Source organism: Suricata suricatta, chromosome 2 (assembly GCF_006229205.1).
Source record: "Suricata suricatta isolate VVHF042 chromosome 2, meerkat_22Aug2017_6uvM2_HiC, whole genome shotgun sequence".
Lineage (NCBI taxonomy): Eukaryota > Metazoa > Chordata > Mammalia > Carnivora > Herpestidae > Suricata > Suricata suricatta.
This window is the reverse complement of record NC_043701.1, coordinates 171,988,076-172,013,086: the sequence shown is the minus strand read 5'-3', so window position 1 is coordinate 172,013,086 and position 25,011 is coordinate 171,988,076. Positions and strand designations below refer to the sequence as shown.

General features: G+C 37.5%; 1 protein-coding gene across 1 annotated transcript in view; it reads right to left on the bottom strand.

The window, feature by feature from the left end:
- Positions 1-25,011, bottom strand: part of ATRNL1 (attractin like 1) — a gene marked incomplete at its 5' end in the record, with an annotated part of 743,525 nt that overhangs the window by 232,511 nt on the left and 486,003 nt on the right. The window contains one exon of the mRNA XM_029920431.1: positions 13,727-13,834. Coding sequence (XP_029776291.1) covers positions 13,727-13,834 — 108 coding nt within the window. The remainder of the gene's footprint in view (positions 1-13,726; positions 13,835-25,011) is intronic.

Genomic DNA, 25,011 nt, shown 5'->3' with positions numbered 1-25,011 from the left:
TGGAGGAATTGTTTAAATTCTTTTTCCTAATTTCCTTTCTCTTCAGAATAGATTCAACAAGTAATTTGTAGTAATGACTGTGTTGACTTCAATTTTGGAGTGTTGTAGCTATGTTGAAGATTAACTATTTGGTCTTATTGAAGCCAACACAGAACTTGCTGCTGTGTTTTTTCTTCAATGATAAATAAAATACTTACAGGAAAAAAAAAAGAATGTTTTGAAAGTAATTTATGACACACGTGCTGGAAATCCAGAATTCTCATACTTTACTAAAAGTAGTACAAATACGGGCAATTTTGGAAAGTAAATAAACAGTGTATATCAAGATCCACAAAAATTTTAAATAATTTTTGACCTAATAGTTTTTCTTCTATAGATTAGGATCAAGAATTGTACACAAGAATTAATTACAGTCTTATTTATAATAGTGTGAAATTGGAATCAAACTAATTGAAAATAAAATAAGGAAATAAATTATGTTATACTACAAAATAATTAATATGACATTTTAAAAACAAACCTAGAAGTAAAAAATGTTCGCCAAGTGAGAAAAACAGAATGTAAAATCAAATATAGAATATACTTTCAATTTTGTAAAAATATGTATGCGCGAAAGGAAAATGTTACTGAGAGGAAATAAAAGTTCTGTCAGTGAATATTTATGGATAGTGGGATTATGGAAGAGTTCAATTTTAACTGTGATTATTTTTGTACTACTTTTTCTATACTGAGGATTTATTACTTACATAATTAAGGAATAATGGTAAATGTTAATAAAATAATTAAAATTCAAATATCACAAGTTGGCTATTGCACTTGAAAAAGCAAAACTCCAGTGAAAAGTAAATAAACCACCAAAGTCAACCATAGGAACTACTGCCCGTAAAGATGGCAGGCAGAAATGAAGTGCCAGAGGGGCCGGCCACTGGCTGGGCCCAACAGTCCATGCATCTCTGCAGTGAAGTCGGCAATTCTCTTAGCATACAGCTGCTCATTTGTCTGGCCCGGACAATGTGGCCATCACCTTGGACAAGAGGTTTCTTACACAGTGTACTAGGCTGAACTGTCTCAATGCATCATGACTGTTTGAGTCCCTGGAACCAAAGAATACTACGAAAACTTCAAGTGTCTCCATGTTCATAGATAGCTTTGCAAGAAAATATTCCACCGAGATGTTAGGGCTTAAGACGTATTCCCAGTGTGAACTAAAATCAGCATGTTTAAAAAATGGTTTAAGAGAGAAACTTTTGGGCCAATCTGAGATTCAGACCCCAGTTCTTGCTCTACTGGTGAATGAATCTGTGGTCTTGAACAAAGAGCCTCAGTCTGTTCGGTTTCACCTCGTTCTGGTAAAACAGAACAAATGAAATTGTGGTTCCTTTTTTCTAAGATTAATGTAAAGCTCAAATAAGGAGACGGTGTATGTAAATGAATGTTGAAAAACAATATCTTAAACTTGATTTAAACATGTCAATTATTCCCACGACCTAGAAAGATCAAGTTCAAGCTCCTTACCTTGGCACACGAATCCTCATTTCTACTGCCTGGAAAGATCTCTCTAGTGCATGTTTGATGAATACCTAAGTGGTAATGTTACAGAATATACCCCACTGGTCATCTACGTTATCAACAATTGAAATCTAGATAAATGAACTACAGTGGGTTAAAAGGTAACAGAGCAGCCCAGAATATGTACATTACGAATAATGGTTTTTATTCCCTAAAATAGAAATGATGACCAGAAACATTCATCTTAAATAATTGGCAAAATTTCAAACCTGAATATATGTGAAGTTAAAATGAATCTAAAATTGGGAAAAAAAGAGCCCACACTTTATACTTCCATTAGATTGATACTTTCATTAATTCCTTGTTCAAAGAAAAGGTGGGGGGAGTCAGGGTGCCTGGGTGGCACAGTCGGTCGTCTAACTTCAGTTCAGTGGTGATCTTGCCATCTGTGAGTTCGAGCCTCACATTGGGTTCTGTGCTGACAGCTGGGAGCCTGGGGCCTGCTTAGGATTCTGTGTCTCCCTCGCTCTCTGTGCCTCCTCCACTCATGCTCTCTCTCCGTCAAAAATGAAAAATGTTAAATAAACTTACTTAAAAAAAGGAGGAGGCAGTGCATGCCATCAGACTAAGGACAGTACAGAAGAGCTATGCAAGAAGAATAACTCAGATATACTGCCATCTAGATATAACTATTATTAAGAATTTATTCTTTTGCATGTTTATCACAATTAGATCACAGTGTATACACCTCTGTGTAACATATAATAGATTAACAAATCCTTTACTGTTGACCAGGAAGTGGTTTTGTTTTTCAGTATTATAAGTAGCAGCATAAGAAAGATTGGCTAAAAATATTAGAAATAAAAATAGAAACAGTAATATCCCAGCAAAAATGGTCAGTGATACTTAAGGACTCATGCAAGTTTATACTCCCAGCCAGACAGCAAAACACACAAAACAAAACAAAAAACATGAATTAGAAATGCACATTTTTAACATCACTATCATTTCAGCCACAGGATTATATATTCACTTGCTTGCGGTCCAGCTGGATGCTGTGCTTTAGTGTGACAACAGATCTAACAGACCAGCCAGTGGTAGTCACTAAGGGGCGAGAGATGCTTTTGCCTCCATTTCTCAGGGTTTCTATCAGTTAATGACGAAAAGCACATGTCTTGTTGTTTGAGAGACTAAGACAGAATGCTATTATGTACCTCAGTGAATAACTACAATAGCGTCACAGTTCCAGAGTTCTTACTGTGCCACTTGACAAGAGAAAATCATTTTCTTGTTCTGAAATATTTGGACATATAATTGACAAACAACACTAGATTAGTTTCAAGTGTAAAATATAATGAGCTAACACCATGATTCGATATTTGTATGTTTTACAAAATGATCACCACAGTGAGGCTAGTCAACATCTGTCACCATAGGTGGTTATACCATTTTTTCTTGTGATGAGAACTTTTAAGGTTTATTCTCTTAGCAACCTTCAAACATAGAATGGAGTATTATTATTTTTTTAATGTTTATTTATTTTTAGGGTGGGTAGGGGGAAAAAGAAAGAGAGGTTCAGAGAAAGAGAAAGAGAGAGAGAGAGAGAGAGAGAGAGAGAGAGAGGAAAGACAATCCCAAACCGGGATTCTGCCAGCACAGAGCCCAATGTGGGGCTCAGTCTCATGAACGGTGAGATCATGACATGAGCCTTATTAAGAGTTTAATTGACTCTGAGCCACCCAGGCACCTTCAATATACAACACAGTGTTGTTAACTACAGTCACCACGCTGTACGTCACATTCACATGACTTGTTTATTTTACAGCTAAAAGTTTGTACCTTTGATCCTCTTCAACCATTTTGTACAGACCTCCACCCTTGGCTCTGGCAATCACCAGTCTGTTCTCTGTGTCTATGAGCTTGCCTCTTCTTTCTCCTCCCTTCCTTCCTTCCTTCCTTCCTCCCTCCCTCCCTTCCTTCCTTCCTTACTTCCCTCCTTTTTCCTTTCTTTGTTTTCTTCCATCCTTCCTTCCTTCCTTTCTTCTTCCCCTCCGTCCCTCCCCTCCCCTTCCATTTCTTTTTTAGATTCCACACACACATGAGATCATACGGTGTTTGCCGTTCTCTGTCTGACTTATTTTACTTACCAGACTGCCCTCAAAATCCATCCATGTTTTTGCAGATAGCAAAATTTCATTCTTATTTTTTAGTTTTTTAAAAAAATATTTTTTAATGTTTTTATTTATTTTTGAGGGAGACAGAGTGTGACTGGAAGAGGGGAAGAGCGAAAGGGAGACACAGAATCTGAAGCAGGCTCCAGGCTCTTAGCTGTCAGCATGGAGCCTAACTCAGTGCTCGAACTCACAAACCACAAGATCATGACCTGAGCCAAAGTCAGACACTTAACTGATTGAGCCACCCAGGTGCCCAAGATCTCATTCTTTTTTATGGCTGAAGAGTATTCCATTATATATATTCATATACATACATATATGAGTATTCATTATATATATAATATATATAATTCCATATATACATTCTCACATGTCTATCAATGCACACATTGTAAATAATGTGGTAATAAATATGGAAGTGCAGATACATTTTTGAATTAACTTTCATTTTCTTTGGATAAATACCCAGAAGTAGGATTACTGGATCATATGGTAGTTCAATTTTTAATTTTTTTAAGGAAATGCCATACAGTTCTCCACAGTGGCTATATCAATTTACATTCCTACCAACAGTGCATAAGAGTTCCTTTCAATACTTATCCTTGCCAACACTCATTATTTCTTCTCTTTTTGATAACTGAGCATTGTTTTACATACCTGCTGGCTACCTGTGTGTCTTCTCTAGAGACATCTATTCAGATTCTCTGCCTATTTTTTAATCTGATTGCTTATTTTTCTCTGTTCAGTTGTAGGAGTTCCTTATAAATCTTGAATATGAACCTCTTATCAGATATATGATTTGCAGTCGGCCTTTAGATGCTTAAATTAGAAGCCTGGCCCTCAGGCTGCAGCCATGAGGATAAACTTTCACAGAAAGATTGAGCTCCTGAGCTGATTGCCTCCTGCTGTGGCCTGGGGGTGGCAGACACTTAAGAGGTCTTTCCCCTTTGGTTACAATCCAGTGGGACCTGTGAACATACATCCATTGGTCATCAGAGCCAAGGAATGAAGAGGTGTCCCTTGGCAGCAGCTGCAAAAATCAGGACACCAGACAAGGGAATAAACTCCATTCTAGAAGATACCAGCAGGCTGGAGCAAGGAAGAGGGTGAGCGCAAAGATTGGGGTCTACCAGCCCGCATTACTTGCAAACACCTCTGTAGCCTGCAGTAAGTATGTCAAACCCCGTTGGTCTTCAAAGCCAGGTGCTTTGGGGGCTCATCTCCCAGGTAAAGGTCTTAGAAGTTGGCATGCCTGATGCGACGTAAGACCCTTCACCCCTCAGGGAGGAGCGCTGGGTTTTGAGTTCCCTCCTGAGTGTGAGCTGCTGTGTCGGGGGGCGGTTTATTGTGAGACTGTGTCTCACCTTCTCCTACCTGCCGCCATGTGGTTTCCCCCTCATTTACTTAATGTGAAGGGGCTGCTCCACCAGTTTTTAGGGTTTTTGTTTTTTTTAAAGAGGAAAGTGTTCCATTTATAGACGTGGATTCAGTGTGTCTGTGGGAGGAGGTAGGAAGTTCAGGATCTTTCCACATTTCCATCTTGAACTAGAACTGAAAAATCGTTTTTTTAATCTTTCTATTTAGACTTTATAAACATGTCACTGGAAAGACTTTCAACATGAGAACATGACACTCACAGTAACCTTAAAAATAGAGTCCAGAAAGGTGATCACTTCCCATCCCTTCAACTGCTCTCGCCCTGGTCGAGCCATCATAAGTTACTGCTACTGGGCTCCTCCAGTAGCCTGCTGACAAGCCCTGCCCTCCTATCCTGCCCCAGGAGCAGGAACTCTAGGTTGGGTTCCGCTACCCCTGTCACGGGGTTGGGTTTCTGGCTGGTTGCCAATTCAAAAGCCTGCATTTCTTTGCCTGAGGGCTTTCTCTGGCCTCCTAGGAAGTAGCCCTCAACCAATAACTGAAAGGAGTGGGGGAATAAATACTTAGCTCCCCTGTGTCTAGAGTCCATAGTCTGATGTGTGATCCCCAAGGATATTAAGTTCTAGTTGTTCATAGTGGTAGTGGCTGCCTTCTAGTCACCTTTTCACGGTTTATTCTCTACCAATGTATTCTTCAGTCCCAGGTGAACAAATTCTTCTTGGTGTCTGTCAGGAAACTATATGAAGACATCTCTCTTCAAACTATTCTCAACCCAAAGGGCAGGGTGATCCTTTTAAAAACCATCAACTTATGTCAGTCTTCTTGCTCAGCCCTGCCATTGCAATGGGCTCTTCTCTTCACTCAGAACTGAATGTCAAAGTCTCTACAAAGATCTGCAAGGCCCTGTTATCTGCCTGGCCCCCTTGCTTGCTGTTCCATGAACCTGACAGGCATGCACCACCGTAGGGTTCTTCCTAAGCTTGGAACACTTTTTTCCCTGGGAAACTGCTGCCTACTTAACTCCTTCACGTCTTTCAGGCTGGCTCAGACCTCACTTACTAAATGAAGTCCCCCCCACTTCCTCCCTATTCACTACAACACACTCTCCTCCACTCACAAAGCATTCTCAAAACCCTTATCTTGCTTTATTTTTCCTTTTTCCATTGCACTTACCGCTTCTTAACATATTAAATAATTTCTATCCCCTGCTATAATATACACATGAGGACAGAGTTCTTTGTTGTTCCTCTGATGTTTCTCAGGCACTTAGAACAGTGCCCGACACATAGGAAGTGTTCCACTTAACTGTGTTCAACAATTGCCATAAGTTTTCATGTTATTGTTGGGTGGAGGAAAAATGACACATGTACACTGCAGGTCATACTATTACTGCAAAAATAACTCTCATTTTAAGAGAAGGTTAAAACCAACTAACACATTGTGTTTACATAAAAATTAACATTCTACATGTATTAAAGTTTAATGATGTATTTTAATTTGTCACTATAATATGGTAAAATATGATTCACACTTGTTAATAGATAATTTAGAGTGTGATTATTCATGCTACATATATATTTTTTCAGATTTGACACCCAGGCTTTATACAAAAGTCTTATAAAGATTCAACGCTCTTCCTCATTAAAATATAATTAATATAGATGTAAATATTTTTAGGAACACATCTACTTCATAGAATAGGTCATTTGGTATATAGTAGTACATCAAAAGTAATTCTTTTCTTATTTACCTTACATTTTCCCCTGACTACAGATGTGGAACTCAGTGGCACATGAGTCAAATTTAATTTAAAAGAAATCCATTTCTTAACTCACTACATTATGAACACTCAAAAAATATTTACAGAACAGTAATAGCCAGTCAACCTATGGCTTTGTGCTGAATTTAAACACCAAATTTTAAGAAAGCGCAGCCGAGGAATTTTAAAATTACTTTGATTTTTAGGTTTAAATAAAATCCTTAATGTAATTTCAGGGCCTAAGCTTTGGAATTCACTGTGTAAGCAAATCAGTAAACCACAATGTACTGTTATGTACATAAAAAAAGAGATTTGGAGCAGTTTTCAGTGTACTATAAAATGGAAAACAAATCTCACATATATATGCATATTTATGTGTATACATTTAAGATAGATAACTTTCAGTTAATAGTATTATAAAATGCTTAGCAAAAAATAAAATAAAATAAAATGTTAAACATTCTACTTCTACTGTTATTATTTTTTAAAGTATTTCAAAGGAAGATATTAATGGCTGCTCAGATTTACTTCTGATGTTTAATTTTTTACAGGAAGAAATCTACAAACAATTTAAGTTCTAAGACAATCTCCTGAAAACCAATGTTTTCAGCTTAAAAACTTTTTAAATCTATGTTGCTGATTTATTTGAGATGGTTAGACAGAGATCACCATAGGTAATTTCAACTATCAGGAATCATAATTATTTACCAAAAGGAAAGAAATATGATTTTGAATTTAGTATTTGAGGTATGGCACATGAAGATACTCAATTTACAAAACTACCACCTTAATAAAGTAAATGTTACAATATTACATATTCCTCCAAATTGATCTACATATTCAACACAAGTCCTATCAAAAGATTAGTGGGCTATTGGGACTTCATCAAGATAAAAAGCTCCTGCAAGGCAAAGGAAACAATCAAAAAAACTAATAGGCAACTGACAGAATGGGAAAAGATAGTGGCAAATAGCATATCAGATAAAGGGCTAGTATCCAAAATCTAAAGGAACTCACTAAACTACATACCCGAAAAATGAATAATCCAGTGAAGAAATGGGCAGAAGATCTGAACAGACACTTCTCCAAAGAGGACATCCAGATGGCCAACAGGCACATGAAATGATGCTCAGCGTCACTCATCATCAGGGAAATACAAATCAAAACCACACTGAGATACCACCTCACACCAGTCAGAGTGGTTAAAATGAACAAGGCGAGGGTGTGGAGAGACGGCCACCCTCCTACACTGTTGGTGGGAATATAAACTGGTGCAGCCGCTCTGGAAAACAGTGTGGAGGTTCCTCAAGAAACTATCAATAGAACTCCCTTATGGCCCAGCAATAGCACTGCTGGGGATCTACCCAAGGGATAGAGAAATGTGGATACATAGGGGCACATGTACCCCAATGTTCATAGCAGCGATCTCACCAATAGTCAAATCATGGAAAGAGCTTAAATGTCCATCACCTGATGAGTGGATCAAGAAGATGTGGTATATATACACAACGGAGTACTACATAGCAATGAGAAAGAATGAAATATGGCCATTTGTAGCAAAATGGATGGATCTCGAGGGTGTCATGCTGAGTGAAATAAGTCAGGCGGAGAAGGACAGATACCGTATGTTTGCATTCATAGGTCTAACAGGAGAAACTTAACAGAGGATCATAGGGAGGGGAAGGGGGAAAGAAAGCTGGGGAGAGAGAGGGATGCAAATCATGAGAGACTACCTAATATGGAAAACAAACTGAGGGCTCAAGGGGGAGGGAGAGGGGGAGAGGGGATGATGGTCATGGAGGGGGGGCACTTGTGGGGAGAAGCACTGGCTGTTATATGTTATATGGAAACCAAGTGGACAATAAACTATTATAAAAAAATATCCGTGGGCTTCAATGAAGCAATTGACAAAGTAATCCTAAAATTAATGTGGAAATTCAGGGGCCCAGAAGAACCAAAACAATCTTCAAAAAGAAAAAGTTGGAAGACTCATATTTTCCAATTCCAAAACTTACTATAAAGCTCAGGAATCAACATAGTGTGGTACTGTTATGCAACAGACTTATCAGACATTGGAAAAGTATTGAGGGTCCAGAAATAAATCCCCACATCTATGTTCAACTGATATTCCACAAAGGTACCAAGATCATTCAATGGGGGCAAGAAATTCTTCTCAGCAAATAATAAAAAATTACCATATGATGCAACAATTCCATGCTCAAGTACAAACCAAAAGAAATGAAACTTGCATGTAAACATTCATAATAGCATTTTTCTGAATATCTAAAAAGTGGAAACAACCCAATTATCTATCAATTGATATATGTATAAACAAAATGTGCTCTATCCCTACAATAGAGTAGTATTTCACAATGATATTGTGAAAGGAAAGGAGTACTGATCACAGGTCACAATATGAACGAACCTTGAAAATATTATGCTACAGGAAAGAAGCCTGTCCAGAAAAACACAAATTGTGTGATTCCATTTGTATGAAATGAAATGAAAATACAGATCAGGAAAAATCAATAGAGACAAAAGAGTAGGTTAGTGCCTGGGGGTGTGGGAGAGTGCTGGGGGGATAGGGGAAGTGACTGCTCACCTGTACAGGATTTGTCTTGGGGAAGATGATAAATCTGGGGGGTGATTACACAACTCTGTCTATACTAAAACCCACTAAACTGTACAGTGTAATGAGATAATTGAACATTTTCTTAAAGCTGTTTCCAAAACAACAACAGCAATATTATCCTTTAATAAGTAGAACCTAACTCCCAGATAAAAAGGGCCTAAGTGAGAATTAGCAGGTAAATATTTTTCTTCATGGACATTCCATTAAAAACAAGTGGGACAAAAGAAACAGAGGCATGCCAATTGTTTATATAACTAGGCAATAAAATGAGAAGTAACAAGACCCCCAACATTAGTAGAATGCTCTGAAGGATACAAAGCGCTTGCACACATGGTCCTGCAGTCAACAAATCATAAATCAGAATGAGTTGCTTGTCTCCTCCCCTGAGTTCACAGCCAGTGATAACACACAAGGAATAGGAAAGCTGCGGACTGTCAGAACATACTTAGTAATTCAGATCTTGAAGAAACACTCAGTTACGCCTCTTGTAGGAAGTGAACAGTGGCCTGCATGAGAAGAGGCCACACTATACACACTGTCTGGATAGGTGATGCCTACCCACTTGCTGGGGGAGCAGGAAAGCAGCAGAAACCAGACCTGCGCCAGCTCAAGGCTGCAAACTAATGATAGAGTAGCTTTAGAGGTCATCCCAGAGCCATCCATGCCGGAGCCAGAACAACCTCACTTCAACTGCACATCTGCAATGAGATCAGAGGGAGGCTACCATCCGAGGGGAACGATGCTTGGAAGGGAGGTATTTGAAAGTGCTCTCCAGTAAAAGGGACATTCGTGGCAAATGAGCAGGAGTGATTGAACCCAGATTATATACTACAGGCAGCATCCTCAAGCCCAACCACTAAACTGCTTGGAAGAGCACAATGGAGAGTCAAGGATTTTATCCCTCTTCCTAAGCGGATCTTAATACCTAAAATAAAACATGTGTATATAGAAAAAAAGAAGGAGACCTCTGGAGACTGTAAGCACCATGAAAGGAGCATTTAAATAATTTATAATGAATGATTTCAGAAAGATAAGGGATGGTATTCAAAATATAAAGCATCCACAAGCAGTTGTGAAGAAAAAGACAAATGCAGCTATTGACAACAAAATATGTCACTGTTGCTAAGTAGTCAATGAACGGGTGAAACAGCAGAAAGGATACATCTAAAGAAAAATTGGTATTGTGGAAGGCTCCCAGAGAGGCATCAAAAAGAAATAAAAGAATAGAAATAATGAGAAAAAAGTTCAGAAATATAGATGATAGAAGAAGTATTAAGAGGATCTAAAAGGAATTCCTAGATAGATTATGGTAAGAAGTATTTAAAGTAAAAGTAACCAAAGATTAGTCCGAATTATACAAAGTTATAGGCTTGCAGATTTGAAGTGGGCATAGATTGCCAAATAGGAGATTATGTACACATATCGGAGAGATATTTAAGAACATTGAGAAACAAGAGAAAATTCTGAAAGACTGCAGAAACGGATATGGAGACCATTTACAAAGGACAAAGAATCAAATTGACATCAGACTTGAGACAATGGAGTCATGCCTCTGAAGTTTTGAAGAAGAGAACTTTGAAACTTAATTTTATATTTAAACTGTTATTTACACGTGGGGACAAAATAAACATATTGGTAGGCATCTGAGGTCTCAAATATTGTGCCACATAAAATTTCTCTTTGAAGACTTTCTTGGTGTGGGGAGCCAGAAGAACGGAGATTAGCCGCCTATAGGCAGGGAAGCACCACTCCCTGTCCGGAGAAGCCAGAAGATCAAAGATCAACCGCCGGCAGGCGCTGTGCTAAAAACCCTGGTTTGGTTCCTCTTTTACTCCAGCCTTAACCCCTTAACCCTGTTTCCTAGCAACCGACCTAGGTGAGCTGCCTTGTTTTTTCGCCTCGAAACCTTGTGTTTTCTCAATAAAAAAGAAGAGGCTTGATCAGAAATCGTGTGTTGTGTCCTTACTCTCTGTGCTCCCCTTTCCTGCCCTATTTCTCTCTCCCTCCCTCAGGAACGAACCCGCAAGGATTTACCGCCCTGCTGGCTGGGGCGGGACCAGACATCTTGGAACATTTACTATAGTGAAAAATAAAGAAGTGCATGATTAAGCAACAAGATATAAAAAGTAAAGAAGAGTGAAGGCTGTTCAGTGTTATTTAAATATGCCAACTAAAAAAAGTACACCCATAGTATCTGGATTAAAATTTCCAAGCAGTATTAACATAGGGTAGAAGGAATCGAGGGGGTTGAGAGCATGTAAAGTATTAATTTTGTTTGAGACAGGCAGGGCAGGAATGCGTATTAATGCGCTTTTAGAGTGATAGGGAAAATAACCATCACTATGAATCTTGATAAGTAATACGTCACCATCAGAAACACAGAAATAGAATATGTAACACTGTTTAGTAGAAGGAAATCAATTTGGAATAAAAGGTTAGTAACAACAAGTACAATGTGTACGCACACGCACACACACATACACACACACACATGATAGAGTAGCTAAAATAAACTTTGGGAGAACAGTAATTATTTTCAGTGTAAATAGATTCAGGCAATTAATCAAAAGACAGACTCACAGAGTGACTGGGAAAATAAAAAGTGAATAGTCGTTTCTACCAGGGATAGGTAATAAAACAAAAGGAAACAGACAGATTGGTAATAAAGGAATAAAAGAAGGACTAGTAGATAAACAGGAACTAAAAGAAAGGAGAGATAGAAATTTGAAATAAAATTTAATGCTAAAAATGATAATGATAAAGAAGGAAATAAAATCTGGAGAAAATAAAACAAAGAAATGGAATGATTATGAGCACACCTAACCATACAGGTTGAGCGCCAGTCGGCAGCAACCCACACACACCGGTGGCGCAATTGTATGTTAATTACATTTGTTCCTCAAGTTTGTGAGTTTACTAGTTCTTTGATTGGTCTTTTCCCTCTATGGACAATGTATGCATTATTTACATTCATTCTTCTCCTGTGACCCGTGTTTTAATAGTGTTTGAGGATGTTTTTAACAGATGAGGAGAAAAAGAAGTTGGATTCAAATAGTCCAGGTTTCCTGGATATGAGGCAAAGGGCCAGCATGAAATTAGAGCACGTATTGTAACTTTCATCTAATCATTCTGTCTTCTAATTTCTTCCCAAGTAATAATGGAAGAGACACATATAAATTTCCTGGTGTTCTAGGCTCCCATGGCAACTTGTGATCTAGAATAGTAAAAAAAACAACCCCCCAAAACAAGTACACAACAGCTAAAAAATATTTCGCAGAGAAATGTCCTAGAAAAACTGGCTCTTTGTATAGCATCCACAAGGCCTGATTCAGTTGTCTAATTTTTTTCCAAAATAACCAAAATGCTATAGACAGAATCAATTATATTTGTACCTAGGTTTTTGGAGGAGTCTATTTTTGTATTCCTTGCTTTCCTTGAAGAAAAGCAAGATTTGAAAATAGCAACATGAAATTAGTCACATAAGGGCACTTTTCAAAAAAGGAAATACAATTTTCAACCTTACGGTGCTTCTTAATGTCCTTATGTAAACATCTTATCATACATGAAATATTAAAAAAAAAAACTCAGCATACAACTCAATTACTATGCCTCAAAATGCTCTGATTAGTCGTTAATTGTAACTCATAACCTGTGGACTTTTCCTCTCGATGGGCTATTATTTTCAGAAACCATTCTGCGTGTTATTTCAGGAATCCAGTACCATATTTATTTGCACATAATGATTTCTCCTTCACCACACTCCATTTCTGCATTTGCAATGAAAGAATATACTGATACAGCTATTGCCAGAAATAAAAATATTCACGATACCCTACAATTCTCAACGTTCAAAAATGAAACTATGTGATTAAAATGCAACTCATCTCCACTCACCTTTTATAGTCAACTTCATTAATAAAGATAAATGTGAATTGTTAACGAAAAGGTGTTGGGCACTCCAAGGACTAAATACGGGTACTTTGTTTCTTCCGTCATACGTGTATCTTAAATTCCTTCAGCTCCGATCTGTCAGAGGAAGGCTGCCAGGTGAGCAGTCTGTCACTCTTGCCTAGGCTAATAGATTCTCCAGTGGCTTCTGTTACTGCTCATGTCATACCATTAAAGCTATGTGCCTTGGAAGTGGCATAACATATGTAGCTGAATCTTGTCAACTCTACATAATCAGACCGCATTTGGCTGCACAAGCAGATGCAGATTAGAGAAGCGATATGAATATGCAAATCAGAGCGGTCCTCTCCGCACCGCTGGTCCTACCTCCACTGGCCCGCGCAGATACTCCGTTTGTTCGGCTCCCACTTCCAGGGCTACATCAACAGAAGCAAAGGGACGGCTGGCCATCTGCTGTCGTTCTCGAAGCAGTTGCTGGAGGGGGGTAAAAATGATTTGTTTAAAATAGGTTTAAAAGTACATGAAATTCAACAATACCTGGTTCCATTTTGAACAAATGACACTCAAAATTTAGGAATCATCTGATACACGTGTCTACAGCTAGATCACTAAAATGAAGACTTGTTTTCTCTCCATGGCCTGGGTTATAAATCCACAGGGGCTTTAAACTATGGTACGGTACCTGCAAAGAATTTCGCCCTGACCTCTATCCCACAGACCTAATGAAACATACTCAAAAGCATTTTAAAAACTTCAGCTGGGAGGTTCTACTTCAGGAAAAAGTGCTGCTGTGACGATGGCTATGCCAGGCAGCTTGTGTCTTAGCTGAAGGTAAGTAACAGTAAAAAGGCTTAAGATAATGAAAAGTTTCAAAATGCATTACTAGAGATTAAAGAAACATATTCCCGCAAAGACTAAGTCTTATAAGTCGTCAAGACGCCCTGTCAACTGCTAGCGAACCAGCACGAATTGTCAGGGACAGAGTTTATTGCTTGATTCAAACCCTCTGTCTTCGGCTCAGGTCATGATCTCACGTTTGTGGGTTCGAGCCCCATGTCGGGCTCTGCGCTGACAGCTCAGAGCCTGGAGCCTGCTTCTAGTCTGTGTCTCCCTCTCTCTCTGCCCCTCCCTGCTCATGCTCTGTCTCTCTCTGTCTCAAAAGTAAATAAAAACATTAAAAAAAATTTTTTTTAATTAAAAAAAATAAAATGAGGAATGGTTAGCAGGTTGCAAAAGTTTTGTGCCAAGCCTTCTAAAACACACCCAGATATTTGTTTCTTTTTCCTCGTGCCTACACCGGGCTCTACCCAAGCTAAAACCAATAAACTAGTATGTGCCAGCCGTCTACCAAGCTAATTTATATTTCTGCCTTTCCTTGTAATTATAATATTCATTAAGTCATGATAAGAAAAAATTGATGACCAGGAGTAGATATTGCAAATCTTGCCCTTCTCATTCTACACAGCTAATAAAATTATTATTAAATATTAAAAGTGGATGAGTGATGCAATTAAATAGTCTTTCAAATGAAAAGAAAATCCTATCATTGAAAAAGGCAAAATCCTTGAACACAATGAGTAGGTTCATTATTCACAGAGATTTTTAAAGATTCACTGGCATTAACTTAAAACATTAACAAATGGTATTTGAATGTAAATGTATGTTGCACTGTGATGCATCATTCATAAAATTCTCTTTTAGATGATGAAGGAACAAAAGCCAATACCTGACAGCAGTTTGTTATTTAACATTTTTAACACTTACAGCAATGATGGTGTTCATGAAATGAGCATCTAAAATAAAGGCAGCGCCTTGGTGGCTCAGTAAATTACACATCTGACTTTGGCACATGTCACGATTTTATAGTTTGTGAGTTCAAGCCCTTCATCAGGTTCTGTGCTGACAGCTTTGAATTTTGTCTCCCTCTCTGCCCCTCCTCTGCTGATGCACTCTCCCCCTGCCCCCCTTCTCTCTCTTTCTCAAAAATAAGTAAATTTAACATTTTTAATAAATAAAATAAAATATAATTTAAGGCCTTGCTTTGTTCTAATTAAAAAGAGAACAACCACATGCCAATACTGATGGAATAGGAATAATACAATTATTACTGAGTAATAATTTAAGTTCTTAGAATATATATATTTAAAAGTAATAAAGACATATTAAAACATACTCCAAGTTAAAAAGTAAATGATCTAAGCTACCGAATTATTCATTTAATATAACCTCAAAATTGTACTATGAAATATGCAGCCGCTGGAAAATGGAGTCTTATTTGTGTCTCTCTTAGGATTGGCCAACAGATCCGAACATTTTGTCTATACAAAATGCAAACATAGTATTACTTCAAATGCCAAGGGACTCTAAGGGCAGAAGACACTATGCTGTCTGTCTCTCCGATAAAAAATACGCACACAGATGCACACAGAGATACAGACGCACACATATACAAATATACACACTACTTTTCTGATGGTAATGGAGAAATAGCCTTGAAAAAACTGTAAATGCTAACTTGGGTTTGAACACAATTTTCTTTCTTTTTTTATGCTTATTTATTTATTTTTTAAGAGCGAGAAAGAGAGCATGCACAAGCTGGGGAGGGACAGAGAGAGACAGAGAATCCCACTGCCAGCACAGAGCCCAAACTGGGGCTTAAACTTACGAACTGTGAGATCATGACCTGAACCAAAATCAAGAGTCAGACGCTTAACTGACTGAGCCACCCAGGTGTCCCTGAACACAATTTCCTAACATTTGTATTAAAAAGTTTCTTCGTTTGTCCCAGTTCTCCTCAGGATACAAACCGCGTGTCATGTAATTGAGAGATTTTTAACAAAATGAACAGCTTCTGTCTCTTTAACTTACCTTCTCCCTACTTCTAAAAGGTCTACACAATATAATTAATAAATATTCAATACCACAAATTGTAATTTAAATCTATAAATATTCCAAATTCACTATCTTTGACCAAGAATAGACTTCTCTGACGTATAATGTATTATTCTGACCCCCCTCGAACACTCATTATAAAGAAAAAAAATCAGTGATTAATACTTTTGTTCGTTTAAAAAAATAGTAGAATACAAAGGTTATTTTTACAGATTCCAATGTGTCTTCTGAATTTTGAATTTCCATCCCTTTTTAAAAGGTGAATGTCTACAGTACTCTTTGCAAAGCCGAAGAAAAACATTGTTCTTGCTCAAGACCATAACTCTACAGTTTGTAAAAGAAGACATGGCAATAAAAAAAATAATTAGGGCACAAAATGGTGTCCAGTAAAGGATACACATAGGGAATTAACTAAATGAATTCTCTCTGGGCCACTTAATAGAAGACTAGTTCCTGGACTGGCTGACATATTCAGTTTCTGACTTTGGAAAACAAATGCAAATATTCTGATTGATATTCAGGAAAGGGAAATCATTGCTCATGAAACATTCTTGCTTTGCTGTGATGACCTTACAATAATAAAGTGGAATCAAGTGAGATTCTCTTTTCTACTAAGTTCTGGCTTTCAGCCAAATCCTTATCAACTGTCCTCCCGTTCGTCAGTTAACATCTGTATGCATTCCTTCCTGAATTTAGTCCCTTCTGTGGCGGAGCAAAGAAGATATAAATGACATGCCTACAACTTAAACTTTGTCAAGATTTAGCATGGATGCTGACAGGAAATATAGAAGGGCTCTGGAGTTAGAAGGACCTGTGTCTGAATGCCAGTTTTCCCACTTATTAGCTGTTGGAGCTTAACCAAATTATTTAGACCTCTCAAATTTGCTCATTCGTATAGCTGGGATATTCACGGTGTTGAAATCTACATCTTTACCTCAGAGGCGCGTTCTGAATCCCAGCCTCTCCATCCACAAACTCTTGGACCATAATCAGATTACTCGGACATCTTTAACACTTATTATTTCTCTCCATAAAATGGGACCTATAATATCCTGAGGGATAATGCACCAAGGAGCTAATGCACTCACACAGCTCAACACAGAGACTGGCACACCGAGAGCGCTCAGTAAGTGTTCTGTGGTCCAAATTTTATGTGAAATTTCAATCGATACTTTTATCCTTGAAGATGGCACACTAATGACTACCGGCCCGTGTTCTTCAGCGCTCACAGTCTGCTCCACTCTCCCTTTTCACACGTTGCAAATTTATGAGACGGTTCGAAAATGTCATGAGTGTGGCAGAATGAATTTAGATTTAGGACTACTTTCTGCTATTTGTGACAAAGAATGATAAACACTCAACCTAAAAGTTAGGGGGAAATATAGAGTGCTTTCTTAAGAACTTTTGAAAAACGATTAATTTATTTTGTGATTGTGATTTTTATATAAAATGAAGTTTAACATTTTGTACATCAATAAGAAGCCACAAAACAGATGATCTGTTTTTAGAACTAATCTGCTATTGCCAATTATTCAGCAGAAAGATAAAGCCAAAAGAACAAATTGACCATAATACATTAGATTATAATCATGCTGCCATAAACACTGTTGTGGAGAAAATTTAAAAATTAAAGAGATGCTCTTAGTGCCATGTTTGTTGTCTGTAATAACTGTTTTATTATTCAAAATGTCTTATAAAACAAACCATGCAACTAAAAATAATATGAAAATCCTGGTTAAAATATGGCAGTCATAACAGTCCCTGATTCAATCAAATGTATATATAATTTTTCCATTCGATACTACTATTTCAAATACCGTTATCATTTTTCGAAGTTCATACTAACCACTTTTCCAACCATCCCAAAGGCATACCACTCTCTAATAGATTTTAAGATAATAATCCTTAAACACTACACAGAAAAAGAAGTAACTAACTTTCCCCAGTTTTCTTCATGTCTCCTTCCTCCTACATCTAGGTTCTATCTAGCTCCCTCCGCCAATTCCAAAAGACCTGCTATGCCTCCCCAGGTTTGAAGCAATCATTCCACCTATAAATTACTTACTATTTTAGTATAGTACTGTATTTTTAGGCTTTTCTGAAATCTTCTTTACAGAAGAAAATCTATTTTTACTTGTTTTTTCATTCCACACAGCATTTAGTTGGTAGTCAACAGTATTTGATGAATGAACATGAATGAGTGAATGAGTGACTTAGAGTATAAAATTATGTATCATCCTGGTAAGTGAAGGCAAGTTATGATCAAACTAATTTTAATTATGATTAAGCCTTTAAAACATATGTCCCCTGATATTCTAGAATTTATGCCTTATCCTCAAATTCATGTCTTATCCTCCAAAGTAAGTAGATATTTATTTTTTTTGAATGGGGCAATTTTGTGTACGCAACAAATCAATACCAGGTTTCATAGTTTTACTTTATTGCAAATATAAAAAATGGCCATAAAGACATCAAAATGCATTCTTATTTTTAATAGCAGTTCTATTCCTAAGATTTTGGAAAGGCATAAAAGGAGCAGTCAAAATGATTTAGTCATTACTCTTGAGCTTATGTACTAAAATAACAAAGTATTTGAATTAGAGATTAAGCAACATTTCATGAAAAAAGAGTATTTCTGTTATTAATACAAACACATTTAATATTGAGCAATGTAAGTGAACAATCAATTTTGTTCTTTTGGTGGTAGGATGGTGCAAAGAAGCAAAGAGAAGAGGCAGTATTGTTTTTTATCCTTAAATTAGGAAAGCATGATATTCTACCATTTTATACAACTGAATCTGCAAGGCATACGCCTCAAACTTTTATGTAGAATCCTGGGTATCTTTCGCTTCCAAGTCTCCAGTCCGAAGCTGGTATCAGCACTTCCTGGGAGTGAGCAGCCCGGCAGGACATCTTTGCTCAGGTCACTTCAGTTATTTTTTTCAAGGCCTCTCCAATCTTGGACTTATTGGGACTATGTTACTCTTGAAATAGTTGTTTACTTAAAAATAAAAAAAATTCTTAAAAAAATTTTTTTTTAAATGTTTATTCATTTTTGAGAGAGAAAGAGACAGAGCATGAGCAGGGGAGGGGCAGAGAGAGAGGGAGACACAGAATCCAAAGCAGGTTCCAAGCTCTGAGATATCAGCACAGAGCCCGATGTGGGGCTTGAACCCACAAACTATGAGCTCATGACCTGAGCCAAAGTCAGACACTTAACTGACTGAGCCATCCAGGCGCCCCAAAAATAAAAAAAATTTCTAAGAGCTTTTCTGCAGGTATTCACCTAGTTTATTCAAAATATTCACTTCTGGTGATTTTTGAAATTTCATTGTCAATTGGTATTTTTGCAAATTTGTATTAACTTGCAAAATAAACTTCAGTGACTGTGCAGAAGGCATTTTGTCATTTGGAAGATTCCACTATTCCTGAAGTTTATTCAATTTTTATTCATTATTTTAAGGCAAATGTCGTCATTGTCAAATGCCCAGAGCAGATTTTCCAGGTAGATTGTTCAATGCCATAATGTGCTAAAAATTAAACCTGCCTTTACTATCATCAAGCCCGTGACCAGACAGAGGAAGAAGAAAGCAAAAATGGAAAATGTTTTCTAAGACTTCCAAAATATAAAGTTTAATATTTCCTCTAAAATGCTAATAGGCTATATATAAGCTTATAAACATATACACTTATATAGGACTACCAACGCTTATGTTAAAAAAATGTATATGTGAATATACATAAAATTGTACATATGATAACTCAAAGTAAATATGTTATAACTCACACTCAAAGCTACAACTCATATAAAAGGCCAAGATAAGGCTTAACCATGTTAGCAAATGTCGGTCTTTGTTGCCATTGGAGAACACTTAGAATATAATTGGTAAGACGGAGGCACAGTCTTCACAGATTTAGACCTGAAAAGGGCCTTACAGAACTTCTAGGTCAGAGATTCTTCAACCTGTAGACCATAGCGTTCAAAAGGATGCATAGATGAGTATTAAAAATCTATGTACTAGGGGCGCCTGGGTGGCTCAATTGGCTAAGTGTCTGACTTTGGCTCCGGTCATGATCTCGCTGTTGGTGGGTTTGGCGCTGCACTGGGTTCTTGTGCTGACAGCTCAGAGCCTGGGGCCTTTTTCGGATTCTGTGTCTCCTCTCTCTCTGCCCTTCTCTTGTTCACACTCTATCTCATCTCTCTGTCTTAAAAATAAATAAACATTAAAAAAAAACTATGTACTAATAGATGGGACTTTTCTTTACAAAAGGCTTTTGTAATTTCAGTTGATTCAATAATTTAACTTACTGTTGTCTTTGGAAGTTAATTTCCCCTCATCCAGAACCAGAATGTAACTCCACTATTTTTTTTAAATTCGTTCAACAGGCAAATCTCCCAACCTTTATTAATGCTTCAAAGTAAAAGACAATAAATACTGAAGGCAAGACTACTTTAGGATTCTCCATATATCCTTATTTGTTAGATAACAACTTGAAATATATCTTAAAAGCAGAATGGGTTCACAAGATCAAACACTTATTTATAAATTTCCTTTAAATTTTTTAAAATGTTTTTATTTATTTTTTAAGAGACATGAACCATGAGATCATGACCTGAGCTGAAGTAGGACGCTTAACCGACTGAGCCACCCAGGTGCCTCTATAAAGTTTCCTTTTATTTCTTCATCTAGCTTAGTGGTTTTCAAACTTTGGCGTTTACGAGGTTGCAAGTGCATCCTCACCTCTATAGTCTGTACTGAATGATTCTGTCTCTACATCAGCCTTACATACTGATTTAAACAGCTTCCTTGTAGAATAACTCTCATGTGACTCTAAAAATTGTCAATATGATCAAGAGCAGAGTAGTACAAAGTGTATGGCCCAATAGTATCAGCATCATTTGCATATAATAAGGTCTTAAAAGCTCTCTACTGACAGGAATTAAAGAAAATCTATCTCACATTTACAAGTAGCAGCGTTTATGTATGGACTGTCTTTATTTAGGTTAATTTAGGCAATGTCAAGAAAAGAAAGTATAATAGATGTTCCTTATTCTTATGTATTCATGGTTATAAAGTATAATAGATGTTCCTTATTCTTATGTATCCATGGTTATGCATTCTTAATTAAACATCATGGGAGCCAAACTGTACTTCTTACAGGGCACAGTTCTTCCCAACTGAAGCTGAAGCCAAGAAAATGGAAAGAGCACCTGACAACTGTCTATATTTATCAGTCACTGTAAGTCTGCAGGGAAAGTAGGTTTAATCTAAAAGGGTTAGACCTTTATAAAAATTTATTTTTTTCTCAATACAAAAGCTATACATTTTTTTAAAAGTTTATTTATTTATTTGGGGGCAGGGGGAGGGGAGAGAACATGAGCATGGGAGGGGCAGAGAGAGGAGAGATAGAATCCCAAGCAGACTCCACTCGGTCAACACAGAGCCCTATGTGGGGCTCAAACTCAGAAACTATGAGTTCATGACCTGAGCTAAAAGTAAGAGTTTGAGCCTCAAACAACTGAGACACCCAGGTGCGCCCGCAAAAGCTAGATCTTAAACATCTACAAGTTTGCTTATCCAATCAGCTAAGCTTTGTATCATTGGAAAGACCTTGGGAGGACGGTTCTGTTTGGAGAGATCAAGCTTGTCTGTGGTATAGAGAAAATAAAGAAACGCCAAACAATGTTTCTATCAAATTATCACATCCACATCAGAAACTGCTAATATTTCTAACATTTCTTTTAATATTTTGAAATAAGTGAGGATAGAATTAGTAGCTTCATTTCTCTTTTTAAATGAAATGCTAAATATACTCCAGCATAGCCAATTCCTGGTTTCCATCAACTGTGTGAGGCTGTTGACTGCATTCACCATGAATTCCATCTTGTGAACACTTTCTCAAAAGAAAATCATTTGTATCTTAATAATAGTAAATAGTTAATTTTCTAAGCAAAACTTGAATAATGCAGATGATATAGCTGCATATATTTCTTTTTATCTTATAGTTGACAACATATTTCATTTAATTCACCAATGAAAAAAGAAGTATGACTGTATGTCATCTCTTCATGCATCAGCAATAAGAAAATAATTCTCAGGAAAGTTTTCCTGCCTTGTCAAGAAATTTCACTAAGGAACAAAAGCAGATTCTAAATTTCTGTTTTATTTGGCATTCCAAAAGATGAATCTTAAAGGATTTAAACTAAATTCTGGGCAGAAATTTTTCTTCCTCTCCTCCCCTCCTCTTTCTTTCTCTCTCTCTCTCTCCCTTCCTCCTTTCCTCCCTGCCTTTCACCTTTCTTTCTTTCTCTCTTTATTTGTAAAAGCCCATTCTTGGAACCATCTGATAGAGAGTTCTTTCATATCTTCATCTACTTGGTGAACAAGTTTGGCTACGATCATACAAAAAAATTGTACTGAGTTCCTACTGTGTGCCAAACACTTCTTAGGAATAGATATATAAGAGGTAACTCTTGGTTCCATTCAGCAAGGTGTTACATACTATTAAAAACATCAGGGACTTTTCTAGAGCATCTACCAGGAGACTGGAGGCAGACAAAGGGGGGATATTCTGATGCTGGATCAAGTACTTATGTAGTCTGGATTTAAACACAACAAAGTCTTATCTTGGAGGGCAAAAACCTTAAGATATGTCAAAATACTGTAGAATTTTGAAGAATAATAATGTAAATTCTAAACTTTGGATTCATAATCCTTTCTTTGTGACATAGATGGGATCACTGATTTAGACTTTGCCAAAGATGATCTCACTTTTGAATGAAAGAAATCATGCAGAGTGTATTTATCTAGAAGAGTAAAAAACTCAGCTATTGGTTGATACCAGACCATTCTTTCTAATTGTCAATAGGAAATACAATGGACCTCTCAAGGCAGTATTTTCTTTTGTTTGTACTTCTTGACATTAAAACAAAAAGACACAGGGGCGCCTGGGTGGCTCAGTCGGTTGAGTGTCCGACTTCAGCTCAGGTCATGATCTCGCGGTTTGTGGGTTTGAGCCCCACATCAGACTCTGTGCTGACAGCTAGCTCAGAGCCTGGAATCCATCTTCAGATTCTGTGTCTCCCCCTCTCTCTGACCCTCCCCTGCTCAAGGTGTTTCTCTCTCTCTCAAAAATAAATAAAACATTAAAAAAATTAAAAGAAAAGGCACAAAATAAAATGCTTATTGCCAATTTTAAAGATTACTCTAGGCACTTAAAAATCATTACCCACAGTATACAGAAGTATTGTTTGTTCAACATCTACTTAAACAAATAAAATATTACGAAAATCTCATTGCAGAAAACATAATGGTAGGGGCAAAGAGAGATAGCAGAAGGAGAAAGTGATTTAGGAGGGGGGATTTAAGTACAGGTCTCCTAACATACGTCATTTAATCTGAAAGCTTGAATACTCAGTCAGGATACAAATGGATTCCCCAAAACTCAGTAGTTTAAAATACAAAAGTGTATTTCCTGCTCACGCAAAATCCTCTACAGGTCTAGGTAACACCCCATCTGGTAACTCAGCCATTTACACTGCTCCAATCTTCACGTTCTGCATCTTAGCCCAAGGATTCCTTGAGTGTAAGAGACTAGTGAAACTGTATGGACTTTTCAGTGGCTCAAACCAGAAGTGCCAGGCATCGCTTTCATAAATAGTCACATGGCCACCCTAATGATACAGAGGCCAGAGAATGTAGGGGAACAGTGGAGAATTAAGTGAATGAAACAAAGGAAGCCAGAAAAAAATAACTTCAAGCAGAGAGAATGCAGCTGCAAAGTTCCAGAGGCAAGTCTTAAAGTGTTCAAGATGGCACAAAAACAGGCACGGAACAACGGAATAGAACAGAACTAGACCCACAAATGCACAGTCAATTAATCTTTGACAAAGCAGGAAAGAGTATCCAGTGGAAAAAAGACTGCCCTTTAACAGATGGTGCTGGGAGAACTGGACAGCAACATGCAGAAGAATGAAACTAGACCACTTTCTTACACCATACACAAAAATAAACTCAAAATGGCTGAAGGACCTGAATGTGAGACAGGAAACCATCAAAACCCTAGAGGAGAAAGCAGGAAACAGCCTCCTTGATCTCAACCATAGCAAATTCCTACTCGACACATCCCCAACAGCAAGGGAATCAGGAGCAAAAATAAACTACTGGGACCTCATCAAGATAAAAAGCTTCTGCACAGTAAAGGAAACAATCAACAAAACTAATAGGCAACTGACGAAATTGGAAAAGATAGTTGCAAATGACATATCAGATAAAGGGCTAGTATCCAAAATCTATATGGAACTCTCCAAACTCCACACCAAAAAACCAGATAATCCAGTGAAGAAATGGGCAGAAGACATGAACAGACACTTCTCCAAAGAGGACATCCAGATGGCCTACAGGCACATGAAACGATGCTCAACATCATGCATCATCAGGGAAACACAAATCAAAACCACACTGAGATACCACCTCACATCGGTCAGAGTGGCTAAAATAAACAAACCAGGAGACTACAGATGCTGGCGAGGGTGTGGAGACATGGGCACCCTCCTACACTGTTGGTGGGAATGTAAACTGGTGCAGCTGCTCTAGAAAACAGTGTGGAGATTCCTCAAAAAATTAACAGTAGAAATCCCCTATGACCCAGCAATAGCACTGCTGGGGATTTACCCCAAAGGTACAGAAGTGCTGAAACATAGGGGCACATGTACCCCAATGTTCATAGCAGCACTTTCCACAATAGCCAACTCATGG